The following is a 12,971-nucleotide window of genomic DNA, read 5'->3' on the forward strand; positions in this document are numbered from 1 at the left end:
TCAGCAATTGTTTTCTTTATTATCCCCACCGAAAAAAAATCAGAGGGGATATTGTAATTGGTCCCTTCCGTCCGTCCGAAACTTTGCCCAGAGCATAACTCCAAATGTATTCAATGGATTTAGGTCTACTTAAGTGATATGGTCATCTAACAGTTTATAGATGTCTTTCGCAACCGTTGTTTATTTTTGGTGTTTTCACTTCATATACACTTATATTTGTTAATGCAGCATCAACATTCTAAAACTATATCCCGGAAAGAAAAAAATAATGCATTTGAATATCAACCGTACTTTCGTTTGACAACTGATCATGCATGTACGATGTAAACCTAAATGTAGTTAAAGTGCAGATTCGATCGTACGACACAAAAACATTTTTTTTGTTTTACGGATCATTTCGGCTTACAGGACTGGGTGAGTCATGTACAATATCGTATTTATTTATTTTTATCAACAACTGGTAGCAAGATGAGTTGCAGGCAATTGGTCAGTAACCACATTTTAACTAACTCTTTTGACCTGTTAATTCTTTTCAGCTTAATTCAACAGTGAAAAAATGCCCTTAATATCACTTTAACTAGGAGAAGTGCAGTGACCAAGAACCATAACTATGTCAACCTTACTTTTGGAATTATCTTCCCTTTTATATAATTTCAAAGTAAATTTGTGTCCGGAGCATAACTCTAAATCAACTGAAGGGTTTTACTTGAAACTTTAAATATAAACAGATGGCAAGTAGAAGAAGTGCCGTGACTAAGAACCATAACTCTATCTACCTTTGTTTTTGAATTATCTCCCTTTCTTTAATTTCAAAGTAAATTTTTGTCCGGAGAATAACTCTAAATCTACTGAAGGGATTAACTTTAAATATAAACAGATGCCAAGTATAAAGGAGAAGTGCAGTGACTAAGAAGCACTAAATCTACTGAACGGATTTACTTGAAACTAGAAATTTAAACAGATCGCAACTAGAAGAATTGCAGTAAACATGAAGAATAACTCTTTCGGCTGAAGTTTTTGAATGATCTCCCTTTATTTTTTTATCCCCCCGCCATAGGCGGAGGGATATTGTTTTGGCATTGTCCGTCCGTCCAGGGCCGGATTAAGCTGTTTTCGGGCCCAAGGCTGCACATGTTACGGGGGCCCCTTTCCCTCTGGTCCCCTTCTGTATATTGAAAATCATACTACAACTACAAAGATAAGAAAACTTGCATTTGTACACCGTTGTTGAGAGTTGCATTCTAAATATAGCAAAACAAGTTAAACAATGTATAACTATGTTATTAACTGAACTTAACACACATGTCACATGTAACAGAGTCCAGCCTATAAGTCTCTTCTACGACACTTAAGCTGGCCAAAGTCATCGATCAGCTGTATGAAGTCTAGTTCTCGGACGACTTGAAATTCAAAAGACAATAGCCCCTATGCTGTCAACCTTTCCTGACTCATTTTGTTCATCAGTTCATTTTTTCACGCGTGATAATGTTGAAAATTACCTCTCACCTTGAAAGTTATAAACTGGAATTGTAAAGTATATTCGTACAGCGATGGCAAAGTTTGCAAAAGTTGGCTGTAGTTAATTCCCCATTTAACTTAAGCAGTCCAATCATGTGGGTAATGGTTCTGGGTTGGCCCGCTTCTAAGATGGCTTTGAACTGAACGAACTCGTCAACAAAAGACGCCTCAATGTCATCTGGATAAGACTCCACAAGATGCGTTGCACATTTCTGTAGATCATCCAAGGTGAGAAACTCAAACTCTGTCATGAAACCAAACAGTTTGTGAAGACCAGAATATGCGCTCAACCGCTTGCAAAGTTCAACAATCAGACAATCAACCATGCAGTACGAAGCATGTGCGAATTCGAAAATTGTCGCTTGCACTTCGCATCTGGTGTCACACTCTTGTCACGAAATAGTTCCCGCCGTTTCTTAAGCTTATTAGCATCCTTACATTCCTTTTATTGCAACAAACGCTTTGGCCTTCTCTTCAATGTCGTCAAACATGTCCAGATGCTGTAATGACTATACGGGCAAGTCGTTTAATAAACAATGAAACTAATGGTATTGAAGTATTGAATGGACATACAACTCATAAACAAAACGATAGCATAGTAACTCAAAGCGAACTGTAGGGCTTGCAATTGGATATACATCGGGAAACTGGTAAAGTCACACAGGCAGTTTCTACTGCAATCCCGATATTGCGTAATAAAGAAAGATCATACATTGGGAAACTCCATGGCTTGCCTTTTCGGGGGTCCAAGGCTGCAGCCTTGCTAGCCTAGTGCTTAATCCGGCCCTGCGTCCGTCCTTCCGTCCGTCCGGCACTTTTGTGTCCGGAGCCATATCTTGGAAGTGCTTTGGCGGATTTCAATTAAACTTAATATGAGTATATATATGGATAAGATGATGATGCACGCCTAATGGCATTGTACACCATCTGTTAATAACAGAGTTATGGCCCTTTGTATCTTGGAAAAATGCTTTTTTGTGTCCGGAGGCATATCTTGGAAGTGCTTTGGCGGATTTCATTGATACTTGGTATGAGTATATATATGGAAAAATGATGATGCACGCCAAATGGCATTGTACACAATTGGATAATAAAGGAGTTATGGCCCTTTGTATCTTGAAAAAAATGCTTTTTTGAGTGTCAAATATAACACTGTTGTGTCCAGAAGCATATTGGCGGGGGATATCAATTCAACAAATTTGCTTGTTATTTATAATTTTAAATTATATTTAATTTAATTTCATAGTAAATATTTTAGCTTTTCAATTTTTAATATATCCCTTTATCTAATTTTACAATAAAATAGAAATAGAAAAAAATGCCCTTTCAATAACGTTAGTCTGAATGGAGATATTATGTTGAACTTTTTTACTTTATATAACTTATAAGCAATCCTCGTAGTTTCACAAAATATAATGACAACAACAGAACTCTCAAAATTATTCAATCGTTTCGCGTTGCAACGCTTTATAATATTCAGGGATTCAAATCGTCAAAACATGCAAATAGAGGTCTAATGGATATTTTAGAGCATGATTAATGTACAGTAATACTATTTCCTCACAAATATCATTACTAAAACAAAAAAATGCGAATCTGAAACAACTTGTTTAATTTCGTTAATTTAAGAAAGCGTGAAAAGGCCCCTTAAGAATATGCGTGCAAGCTGCTTTGTACAGCTCTTGTTGTTTAAGTAAATAATGAAATTTTGTCAATGTGTAAAAAGACAAATATTAAAGTGATATTATGGGCATCTAACAGTTTATAGGTGTCTATCGCAACCGTTGTTTATTTTGGGGGTTTTCACTTCATATACACTTATATTTGTTAATGCAACATCAACATACTAAAACAATATCACGGAAATTTAGTTTTAGTGCAGATTCGTTCATACGAAACAAAGACACAATTTTGTTTTACGGATCATTTCGGCTTAGAGGACTGGGTGGGTCACGTAAGTATATCGAATATAAAATACATTTTGATAAACAACTGGTAGCAAGATGAGTTGCAGATATTTGGTCAGTAACCACATTTTAAATAACTCTTTTGACCTGTTAATTCTTTTCAGCTCAATGCAACAGTGCAAAATGCCAATAATAGGACTTAAACCAATGTGTGGTTTTCATTTTCACGACCCGTATAATGAGCACGGTAATAGAAAAATCCATTATCAGAATGAACGGGAGGCGGAAAACTACAACGGGCGAGGCATGGTATGGTATTGCGCAAGGGGGGTAAGAGGGTTAGGGTTAGGGTTTGGGTTAGTGTTAGGGGTCGGGTTAGGGTTTGGGTTAGCCTAAACCCAACCCTAACCCTAACCCGACCCCTAATCCTAACCCTTACCCTAACCCTTTTTTGGGGTTATCACCCCTGACCATGCCTCGCCCGTTGTAGTTTTCCGCCTCCCCAGAATGAACGCACTATTGTACAAAAGAATACACTTGATTAAGTAGCTTTCATAAAATGCTGAAATGGTACAACCATCATTTTTTCATGAAAAGGAATTCTCCGTGTAAAAGTTGAATTGTTATTAATTGTATTCACTGATTTACCACAAACATCCAGTTGATGCATCTTCGCGACCATTTTTTTCAAAAGAAAAACCTCAAAATTCTAAATTGTTAACGTACAAATATTGAAAACATTATTATACAATACATAACGTGGTAGACTTTAATTGATTGCATTCACATGACATGACAAGGCGCTATGGATAACACCACTTAAATGTACTGATATCCTCCGTGTTTTTTGCATTGCATAGTAGTCCTCAAGTCGCAGCATGCATGTTTAATATTTCATATCAACTTTAGGGTTAGAGTTAGGGCTAGGGTATAAGAAGTAATAAGCGAACAATTGGCAAACTACAGGTTTGGCCACTAGTACGATTGTGTGTGGCCTTAACTTTTCTTCTGTGACTTTGTTACCTGGGAGTTTTCTTTGGTTATTTATGTGTGTGTGTGTTTTTAAAAATATATGCTTGTATTTTAGACTTTCACATACAAAACACTCGCAAAGAATTCATATCAATGATATGCTGACGGTAATTCCCGTTGCTTATCCTTTCCTTAGTGTCCCGGTTGCATTATTAAGAGATTGTCTCACCAATCGGCGGAAATACATTCACGGCAAGTCTCACGAGGCACTAAATTAATTTCCTTAATCGGATCCCAATAGTGATTGTTCTAACCAATTTGCGGAAGTTAATACACGCAGAAATCAAAGTATCACAAACTTAATGTCCTTAATCGGACAGCGCTGTTCTTTTATGCAGCTTTCTTTAGCTGGTCGAATGGATTCATCAAATTTATTCGGCGACAATATATTGGATCTTTATTTCGGTAGTTCCAAGAAGAGATCAGGTACATTTTTTTGAAATTCTTAATGTTTTTAGAATTGCCATGACATTTATTCATAACGCAAACGGCGCATTGCGCCCAAAAAAGGAATTTGTTACTTCAGATAATTTTTATAGTATTGATTTGGTATTGTTAGGAAGTAAATTTACGGGCCCGTTTTTGAAAATGTTAACTCACCTGAGCACGAATTGTATTCGTAAACAGATATTTTCAATAACTTATTTTTACCTGATATTTCTTCATAAATTTTACGGTTGATGCATATATGACTACAGAACAGCAATAAAAAAAGATGAATTGTCGTCTTAATTTCCTATTTTTTACTTACTTTTCGGGAAAACATACTCCTACTTTGTTCGTACTTTTTAGTTGAACAAATCTTGAAGGTCTGTGTTTCTGTAAAAAAATATTTTCATTTTTAGGCGCCCGAGGTATGATGAAGTGGTTGCAGACACTGCTGTTGCTCCAGCTCATGATTGCAGCCATTGTTTGCGACGATCCTGACGTAGAGCAGGCGATCGCCGAAAGTCCAGGACACAATTCCAATGTTCGATTTAAAAGCTCAGCCATACCGAATACATCGCCCATACATTTCCCAGTTGATAGTACAACAAGAAAAGGCCATCCACTGGAGTATGTTTTCACGTCGAAGCTCAAATCATTTGACGAGAATGCGGTCAATCGTATGAGCCCATTGCGGTTCAATGACGCACTGAACGGTTCTTTCAACAATGAACTCCACCGTGAGATTGGAAATACATCTTCACAAAGCTTGTCGCTTTTGGAAACAGCGGGATTCCTTCCCGATTGTAAAGGCTTAATAGCTTCTGAGCAAAGCAAACGCTTCTTCTACAGTCGTCTAGAAGCCACAGATGCTTGCTTCATCCAGTTTGCAATCGATTTCGATAACAAAACTGTTCGTTTGAACTTTACCAGGGATGCCTTTCTAGCTAAAGTCTGGTTTTGGTCATACACGTCTGTCGGAGGAAAGCATCCTTATCTAAACTGGCCCATTGACCACGGCGTCTTGTCATTTGGCCTTCTGTCCTACCGAACCGCCAGTGTACCTTTCGTTAAGTTAATGGTCAATCCACCACAAAAAGAAGTATGCAAAATAACACTCGGGACACAAGATGCCTCTATGCTGATATCCGAGGCGCTTGCCGAAGTTATCCACAGTGTTTCCAAAAATAGCTACAACAAGTTCCCCGTGAATTACTTTTGCTACCTGGCAGAGGCGCCCGGAATAAGAGACTCGGTGGTCTACTATTTAGCGTTGTACACAGGTTTTCCGGTGGCTTTCATCAACTACAAATGCTGCACATCGATATACTTCTTTAGCAACAACTCATTCGTGCAAGACTGTTCTGAGCTTCAAATGAAAAAATGGAACCAATCGGTGATCGGACCCTACATTTTAGGAGTGGTCATCGCAGTGTACTTTCCAATTTTATTGTTCCGTTTAAGTGCATGGCTTTCTGAACACGAACCTGTATCGGAGAATGCAGACGGTGACCGAGCCGAACTTTTGGACTTCAGTGCTGATAACGAGAACTCTGATTGGATGTTTCTAGACGGACGATCTCCTCTGACCGTATCGGATGTTTTGGGATCTCCCTTCACTGGGATAAAGCGTAAATACCCCTACGCCTTGTCTAGAGTGCGACGGTTGCTGTTGTTGATTCTTGGACCCAGTGTGATTGTTATTCAAATACTTATGTACCAGAAAGGCATCGGGGTAAAGGAGCATACAATTACCGTTTCTGATCTGGCTATGCAGGGCACACCCATGGGCTTTTTGTCAGTACTTGCCCACTCTAAAGATCGTGCTAAAGTGTTTGTCCCATTGTTAGGCGGGCCGTTTGCAGTATTTGGCGTATACTTTGCTTTAGGGATTGCGTTTCTCGTTGTTCCGAGAAGTTTGAAGGCTGTTACTGAAAGTGGTTTGCCGGTCACTTTCAAATACTCCCCGCTATTTCTGGGAACCGAGGACATACTCACGCTCGCCCTTTTCAGAACAAATGCCGCTCCTGGCTACGACAAAGCTGCAAGCCTCTGTAAGGCCAGCTTTAGCATGCTTTTTGTCAATGGATTTTGGTCTAGGGTATGGGAAATCCAGAAACAACGATTTGATATTTTTGGTAACCGCACATTTCTAAACATGCTCTTACGAATATTTGTGTATCCTCTTTTGGCTTGTTTTTGCCTTACCGAAATAGTGATATGCATAGTATACAATGCAGTACCACTGTTTAGGTTCGTCGTCATCATGGTAAAGGGAGTATCTTTATCCTTTCTGAACAAAATGAGCTGTTACAATTACTTCTTTCGAAATGGTTTAACAACTTTCGTAGCTATTGTTATTGTTTTTGCAATGTTTATATGCTTTGTATATTGCGCTCTTCTAATTTTTGTTCAAAGTTTCACATTTATTTGCCAGATTATAATGTTCTGCTTGGTTGCTGTTATTGTTTACCCATCGGTCGCATTCGGATATCTCTTCTTTGTGGTGGTTCTTGTCTATTATCTGGTCCATCTTGTACGCGACTTCGGCGACGGGTACCTCGTCCTATTATCCACGGTGGTAGAGCAATCGGTGATTCTAGAACGTAATTTGAATCATGTATCAGTACAGGAAGATCGGCTTGTGATTTCTAACCTGAGAATTACAGGAATACGGTCCATTCATATCAACGATACGGTTCTTGACACGCCGCACAATGTTCTCAGCGCCATAACGCGTGCGTCAACACCGTCAAAAACCAAGACTGTTGCTAACACCCAAGGAATCCCCAAAAAGCTGTTCTGGAACGTTGTAAAACAGTTTCGCCCGGTCCATAGAGAAATTCTTTCATTAGTATTTCATATCACAGTAATTGTAGCGTTTGTTGGGATGACCCGAGACATAACATCTTCGTTCGCTCCCGGTCCCACTTCGGAGATCTCTGAGGTCATGCACGTGGTGTTTGTCGTCATCATCGGAGCGCTGCCACGTGTTCTGGAACTAGCGATGACGAACGAGAGCGGAATAGTCAAGAAAGAGATCCATGAGCGGGAGATAGAACAACACATTATACAATACTGGCAAGAGGAACGTAAGGCAGAACATGCCATAATACGACTATAAAAACTAAACGAGACTGAACATTATGGCATAGCCTGTTCCAAGATTCAAATATTGTTTTTTTATGATTGTATTAAGATATTTTTTTTGTTAAGGAAAATAATATATAAGGATGTCCTAAAAGTAGCCGAAGCAAATATTGTAGTATAACGTAGAAATCAACAATTCGCCGGTATGGTCATTTTGCGTATGAAATACCACGATAATTTGTTACCTGTAAGGTATAAATATACATGTAAGTTAAAAAATAACGAAACAAAAGTATCACCAAGGGGTATAAAATATATGACATGTATGAGTGAAAAACATGTTGGAACACAATTGGGGATTATTGAATATACGCATATTAAATTTTAAAGTAAAAAGGCAACCAAAGAACAACAATACATGTTTATGTATTAACCCATTAATGCCTAGTGGACTCTCCCATCCGTCTACATTGGATCAATTTATTTCCAAAATTGGGGATGTCTAGTATATTTATTTCTATATTTAGAATATTTCTTAAAGAAATTCATTTAAGCAAACAGCGCAGACCCAAATGAGACGCCGCATCATGCGGCGTCTCAACTGGGTCTACGCTGTTTGCCAAGGCCTTTTTTCTATGCGCTAGGCATAAATGGGTTACATGTTAAAGTAAAAAGGCAACCAAAGAACAACAATACATGTTTATGTATTAAACATATAAAATTGTCATTTTAATTTAAAATATGTAATATTTCGATTATTATTTAAAAATAATGATAATAATACAAAAGTAATGCAAAATTTAGCTGTCATCTTCTAAACAGGTATTCAATAATAGGGGAAAAAGTCAAAATGCAAGTAAATGTTCGAAAAGTAAATTCAATAACTGTTGGTACTTGTTATGCCATTGTTCACATCTTAACATGCAAAAGTTTAGTTTTCACATATTTATATTTGTATTATGTCATTTTGGGGACTAAAATAACATCCAGCCATGTTTTAAATAAAAAAGAAACAAAACCTGTTCGGAAATACTGATATTAAATTTTGTATTGTTCATTTTATTACAAGCCAATTTTTAGAGTTTGTTTGTACACTCGGGACAAGTAATTTAACGTCGGTCTATGTTTAACTTTTGACAAATGTGAGGGTGATATTAACTGTGTGTTTTTTATAGTCAATTAATTGTTTTCTAATCAGCGTTGTAACGCATGAGTAAGCATATAATGACAACAGTTCTTAATACCACATTATAAAACGTAGTGTGAAGTCAGAAAATCATATGTACATCATATGTTAAAGTTTGTCGAATATTGGTATTTAAAATCAACAGTAGGCATGTCCAGTTCTCTAGAAGTCTGTGGGTTTGCAGAGGTCCCCTACAAGGGGTTTGTAGAGGTCCCTAAAATGGGGTTTGCAGAGGACCCCTACAAGGGGTTTGCAGAGGCCCCTTACAAGGGGTTTGCAGAGGTCCCCTACAAGGGGTGTGCAGAGGTCCCCTATGAGGGGTTTGCAGGGGTCCCCTATAATAGGTTTGCAGAGGTCCACTACAAGGGGTTTGCAGAGGTCCCCTACAAGGGGTTTGCAGAGGTCCCCTTAAAGGGGTTTGTAGAGGTCCCCTATAATGGGTTTGCAAAGGTCCCCTACAATAAGTTTGCAGAGTTACCTATGATGGTTTGCAGAGGTCCCCTATAACGGGTTTGCAGAGGTCCCCTATAACAGATTTGCAGAGGTCCCCTATAATGGGTTTGCAGAGGTCCTCTATAATTAGTCTGCAGAGGTCCCCTATAATGGATTAGCAGAGGTCCTCTACAATGGGGTGCAGAGGTCCCTTACAATGATTTGCAGAGGTCCCCTATAATTGGTTTGCAGAGGTCTCCTATAATGGGTTTGCAGAGTTCCCCTATTATGGCTTGCAAAGGGCCCCTATAATTGGTTGCAGAGGTCCCCTATAATGGGAATGCAGAGGTCCACTATAAGGGGTTTGCAGAGGTCCCCTATATGGGGTTTTCAGAGGTTCCATATCAGGGGTTTGCAGAGTTCCTCTACAATAGATTTGCAGAAGTCCCCTAAAATGGGTTTGCAGACGTCCCCTATAATGGGTTTGCAGAGGTCCTCTTCAATGTTTTGCAGAGGTCCCGTACAATGGTTTGCAGAGGTCCCCTAAATTGTTTTGCAGAGGTCACCTATAATGGGTTTGCAGAGGTCCCCTATAATGGGTTTGCAGAGGTCCACTACAAGGAGTTTACAGAGGCCCACTACAAGGGGTTTGCAGAGGTCCCCTATAAGAGATTCGTAGAGGTCCCCTATAATGGGTTTGCAGAGGTCCACTACAAGGGGTTTGCAGAGGTCCACTACAAGGGGTTTGCAGAAATCCCCTATAAGAGATTTTTAGAGGTCACCTATAATTGGTTACCAGAGGTCCCCTATAATGGGTTTGCAGATGTCCCGTATATTGGGTTTGCAAAGGTCCCCTATACTGGGTTTGCAGAGGTCCCTTACAATGATTTGCAGAGATCCCCATATTATTGGTTTGCAGAAGTCCCCTATAATGCGTTTTCTGAAGTCGTCTGCGAGGGGTTTGCAGAGGTCCCCCAAGATTTGTTTGCAGAGGTCCACTATAATGGGTTTGCAGAGGTCCCCTACAAGGGGTTTGCAAAGATCCCCTATAATTGGTTTTCAGAGGTCCTCTACACTGTTTTGCAGCGGTCCCCTACAAAGGTTTGCAGAGGTCCCCTATAATGGGTTTGCAGAGGTCCCTCATAATGGGTTTGCAGAGGTCTCCTGCAAGGGGTTTGCAGAGGTCCCCTACAAAGGGTTTGCAGAGGCTCCCTACAAGAGGTTTGCAGAGGTCCCCTATAATGGATGTGAAGAGGTCCCCTACAATGTTTTGCAGAGGTCCCCTAAAATGGTTTGCAGAGGTCCCCTATAATGGGTTTGCAGAGGTCCCATTACGTTTGTGAGAAATAATAATAAAAACTACTAAAAAAACTGCAGCTTTAGCGGGAAAGAATATGACCATCGTCGTTTAACGTGTTAATAATGACGTCATGAGTATGCGCACTTTATATTTGTAAACAATGTTTTTCGCTGTTTGTGTTGCATTAAGTGTTTAAAATATATTACATCTTGGTATCAAATTGTTTGTTTTGTTGAATCTGATGCAATTTTACTAAAATGATTACTTTATAGTTGACTCCGAGTAATATAAGAGTCCAGCGCGCGTGACAGCTATATTTCAGCATTGCCGAAATAAAGGAAAATATATTCCACAGTTCTTTATTTCGACAATGCATGTCTGATGATGGGATAAAATGGTTTGCAGAGGTTCTCTACAATGGTTTGCAGATGTCCCCTATAATTGGTTTGCAGAGGTCCCCTATAATGGGTTTGCAGAGGTCCTCTATAATGGGTTTGCAGAGGTTCTCTATAATGGGTTTGTAGAGGTCCCTTATAATGGGTTTGCAGAGGTCCCCTATAATTTGTCTGCAGAGGTCCAATACAATTGGTTTGCAAAGGTCCTATATAATGGGTTTGCAGAGGTCCCCTATAATGTGTTTGCAGAGGTCCCCTATAATTGGTGTGCAGAGGTCCCCTATAATGGGTTTGCAGAGGTCCCCTATAATGGGTTTGCAGAGGTCCTCTATAATGGGTTTGCAGAGGCCCCTTATGATGGGTTTGCAGAGGTCCCCTATAATGGGTTTGCGGAGGTCCTCTACAATGGTTTGCAGAGGTCCTCTACAATGGTTTGCAGAGGTCCCTTATAATGGGTTTGCAGAGGTCCCCTATAATGGGTTTGCAGAGGTCCTCTATAATGGGTTTGCAGAGGTCCCCTATAATGGGTTTGCAGAGGTCCCCTATAATGGGTTTGCAGAGGTCCCCTATAATGGGTTTGCAGAGGTCCTCTACAATGGTTTGCAGAGGTCCTCTACAATGGTTTGCAGAGGTCCCCTTTAATGGGTTTGAAAAGGTATCCTGCAAGGGTTTTGCAGAGGTCCCCTATAATGGGTTTGCAGAGGTCTCCTATAATGGTTTGCAGAGGTCCCCTACAATGGTTTGCAGAGGTCCAATGCAATGGGTTTGCAGAGGTCCTCTATAATGGGTTTGCAGAGGTCCCCTATAAATGGTTTGCAGAGGTCCCCTATAATTGGTGTGCAGAGGTCCTCTACAATGGTTTGAAGAGGTTCCCTATAATGGGTTTGCAGAGGTCCCCTATAATGGGTTTGCAGAGTTCTCCTGCTAGGCTTGTGCAGAGGTCGCCTATAATGGGTTTGCAGAGGTCCACTATAATGGTTTGCAGAGGTCCCCAACAATGGTTTGCAGAGGTCCCATAAAATGGGTTTGCAGAAGTCCCCTACAACCGGTTTGCAGCGGTCCCCTACAATGGTTTGCAGAGGTCCTCTACAATGGTTTGCAGATGTCCCCTACAGTTGGTTTGCAGAGGTCCCCTATAATGGTTTGCAGAGGTCCCCTATAATGGTTTGCAGAGGTCCCCTATAATTGGTTATCAGAGGTCCCTTACAATGGTTTGCAGAGGTCCCCTATAATGGGTTTGCAGAGGTCCCCTATAATGGGTCTGCAGAGGTCCCCTATAATGGGTTTGCAGAAGTCCCTTATAATTGGTTTGCGGAGGTTCCGCTACAATGGTTTGCAGAGATCCCCTATAATGGTTTTGCAGAGGTCCCCTACAAGGGGTTTGCAGAGGTCCACTATAATGAGATTGCAGAGGATCCCTATAAGATGTTTGTAGAGGTCCAATTCCATTGGTTTGCAGAGGTCTCTTATAATGGGTTTGCAGAGGTCAGCCTGAAGGGTTTTCAGAGGCACTCTTATATGTACAAGTATTTCTGCACAGGCAATATTCAGTATGGTTACATGTAGGAATAATTTGTATGCAATACTATGAGAAAACACATATATTTCAATACAATATTTGAATAGTATTGCAGCACTTATTTCTGTCAGTTCTGTTTTAAGACAGTTTTATCAACAAGAATACA

General features: G+C 39.9%; 1 protein-coding gene across 4 annotated transcripts; it reads left to right on the plus strand.

Annotated features, from left to right (window-relative positions):
- Positions 1–4,755: 4,755 nt before the first annotated feature.
- Positions 4,756–12,558, plus strand: LOC127874570 (uncharacterized). 4 transcript variants are annotated; one of them, XR_008046996.1, is made up of 4 exons: positions 4,756–4,883; positions 5,303–9,703; positions 10,153–10,200; positions 12,485–12,558. XR_008046996.1 is itself a non-coding variant. In XM_052418960.1 (2 exons), exons 1-2 carry the CDS (start codon positions 4,760–4,762, stop codon positions 8,005–8,007), a joined length of 2,829 nt encoding a protein of 942 aa, XP_052274920.1. In that variant the 5' UTR covers positions 4,756–4,759; the 3' UTR covers positions 8,008–11,111. The 4 variants fall into 4 exon arrangements, 1 of the variants encoding a protein (XP_052274920.1); XR_008046995.1 differs by lacking the exon at positions 12,485–12,558 and having other exon boundaries at positions 10,153–11,111; XR_008046994.1 differs by lacking the exon at positions 12,485–12,558 and having other exon boundaries at positions 5,303–9,335; positions 10,026–11,111.
- Positions 12,559–12,971: the final 413 nt, after the last annotated feature.

The sequence above is a fragment of the Dreissena polymorpha genome, chromosome 3, assembly GCF_020536995.1.
Source record: "Dreissena polymorpha isolate Duluth1 chromosome 3, UMN_Dpol_1.0, whole genome shotgun sequence".
NCBI lineage: Eukaryota > Metazoa > Mollusca > Bivalvia > Myida > Dreissenidae > Dreissena > Dreissena polymorpha.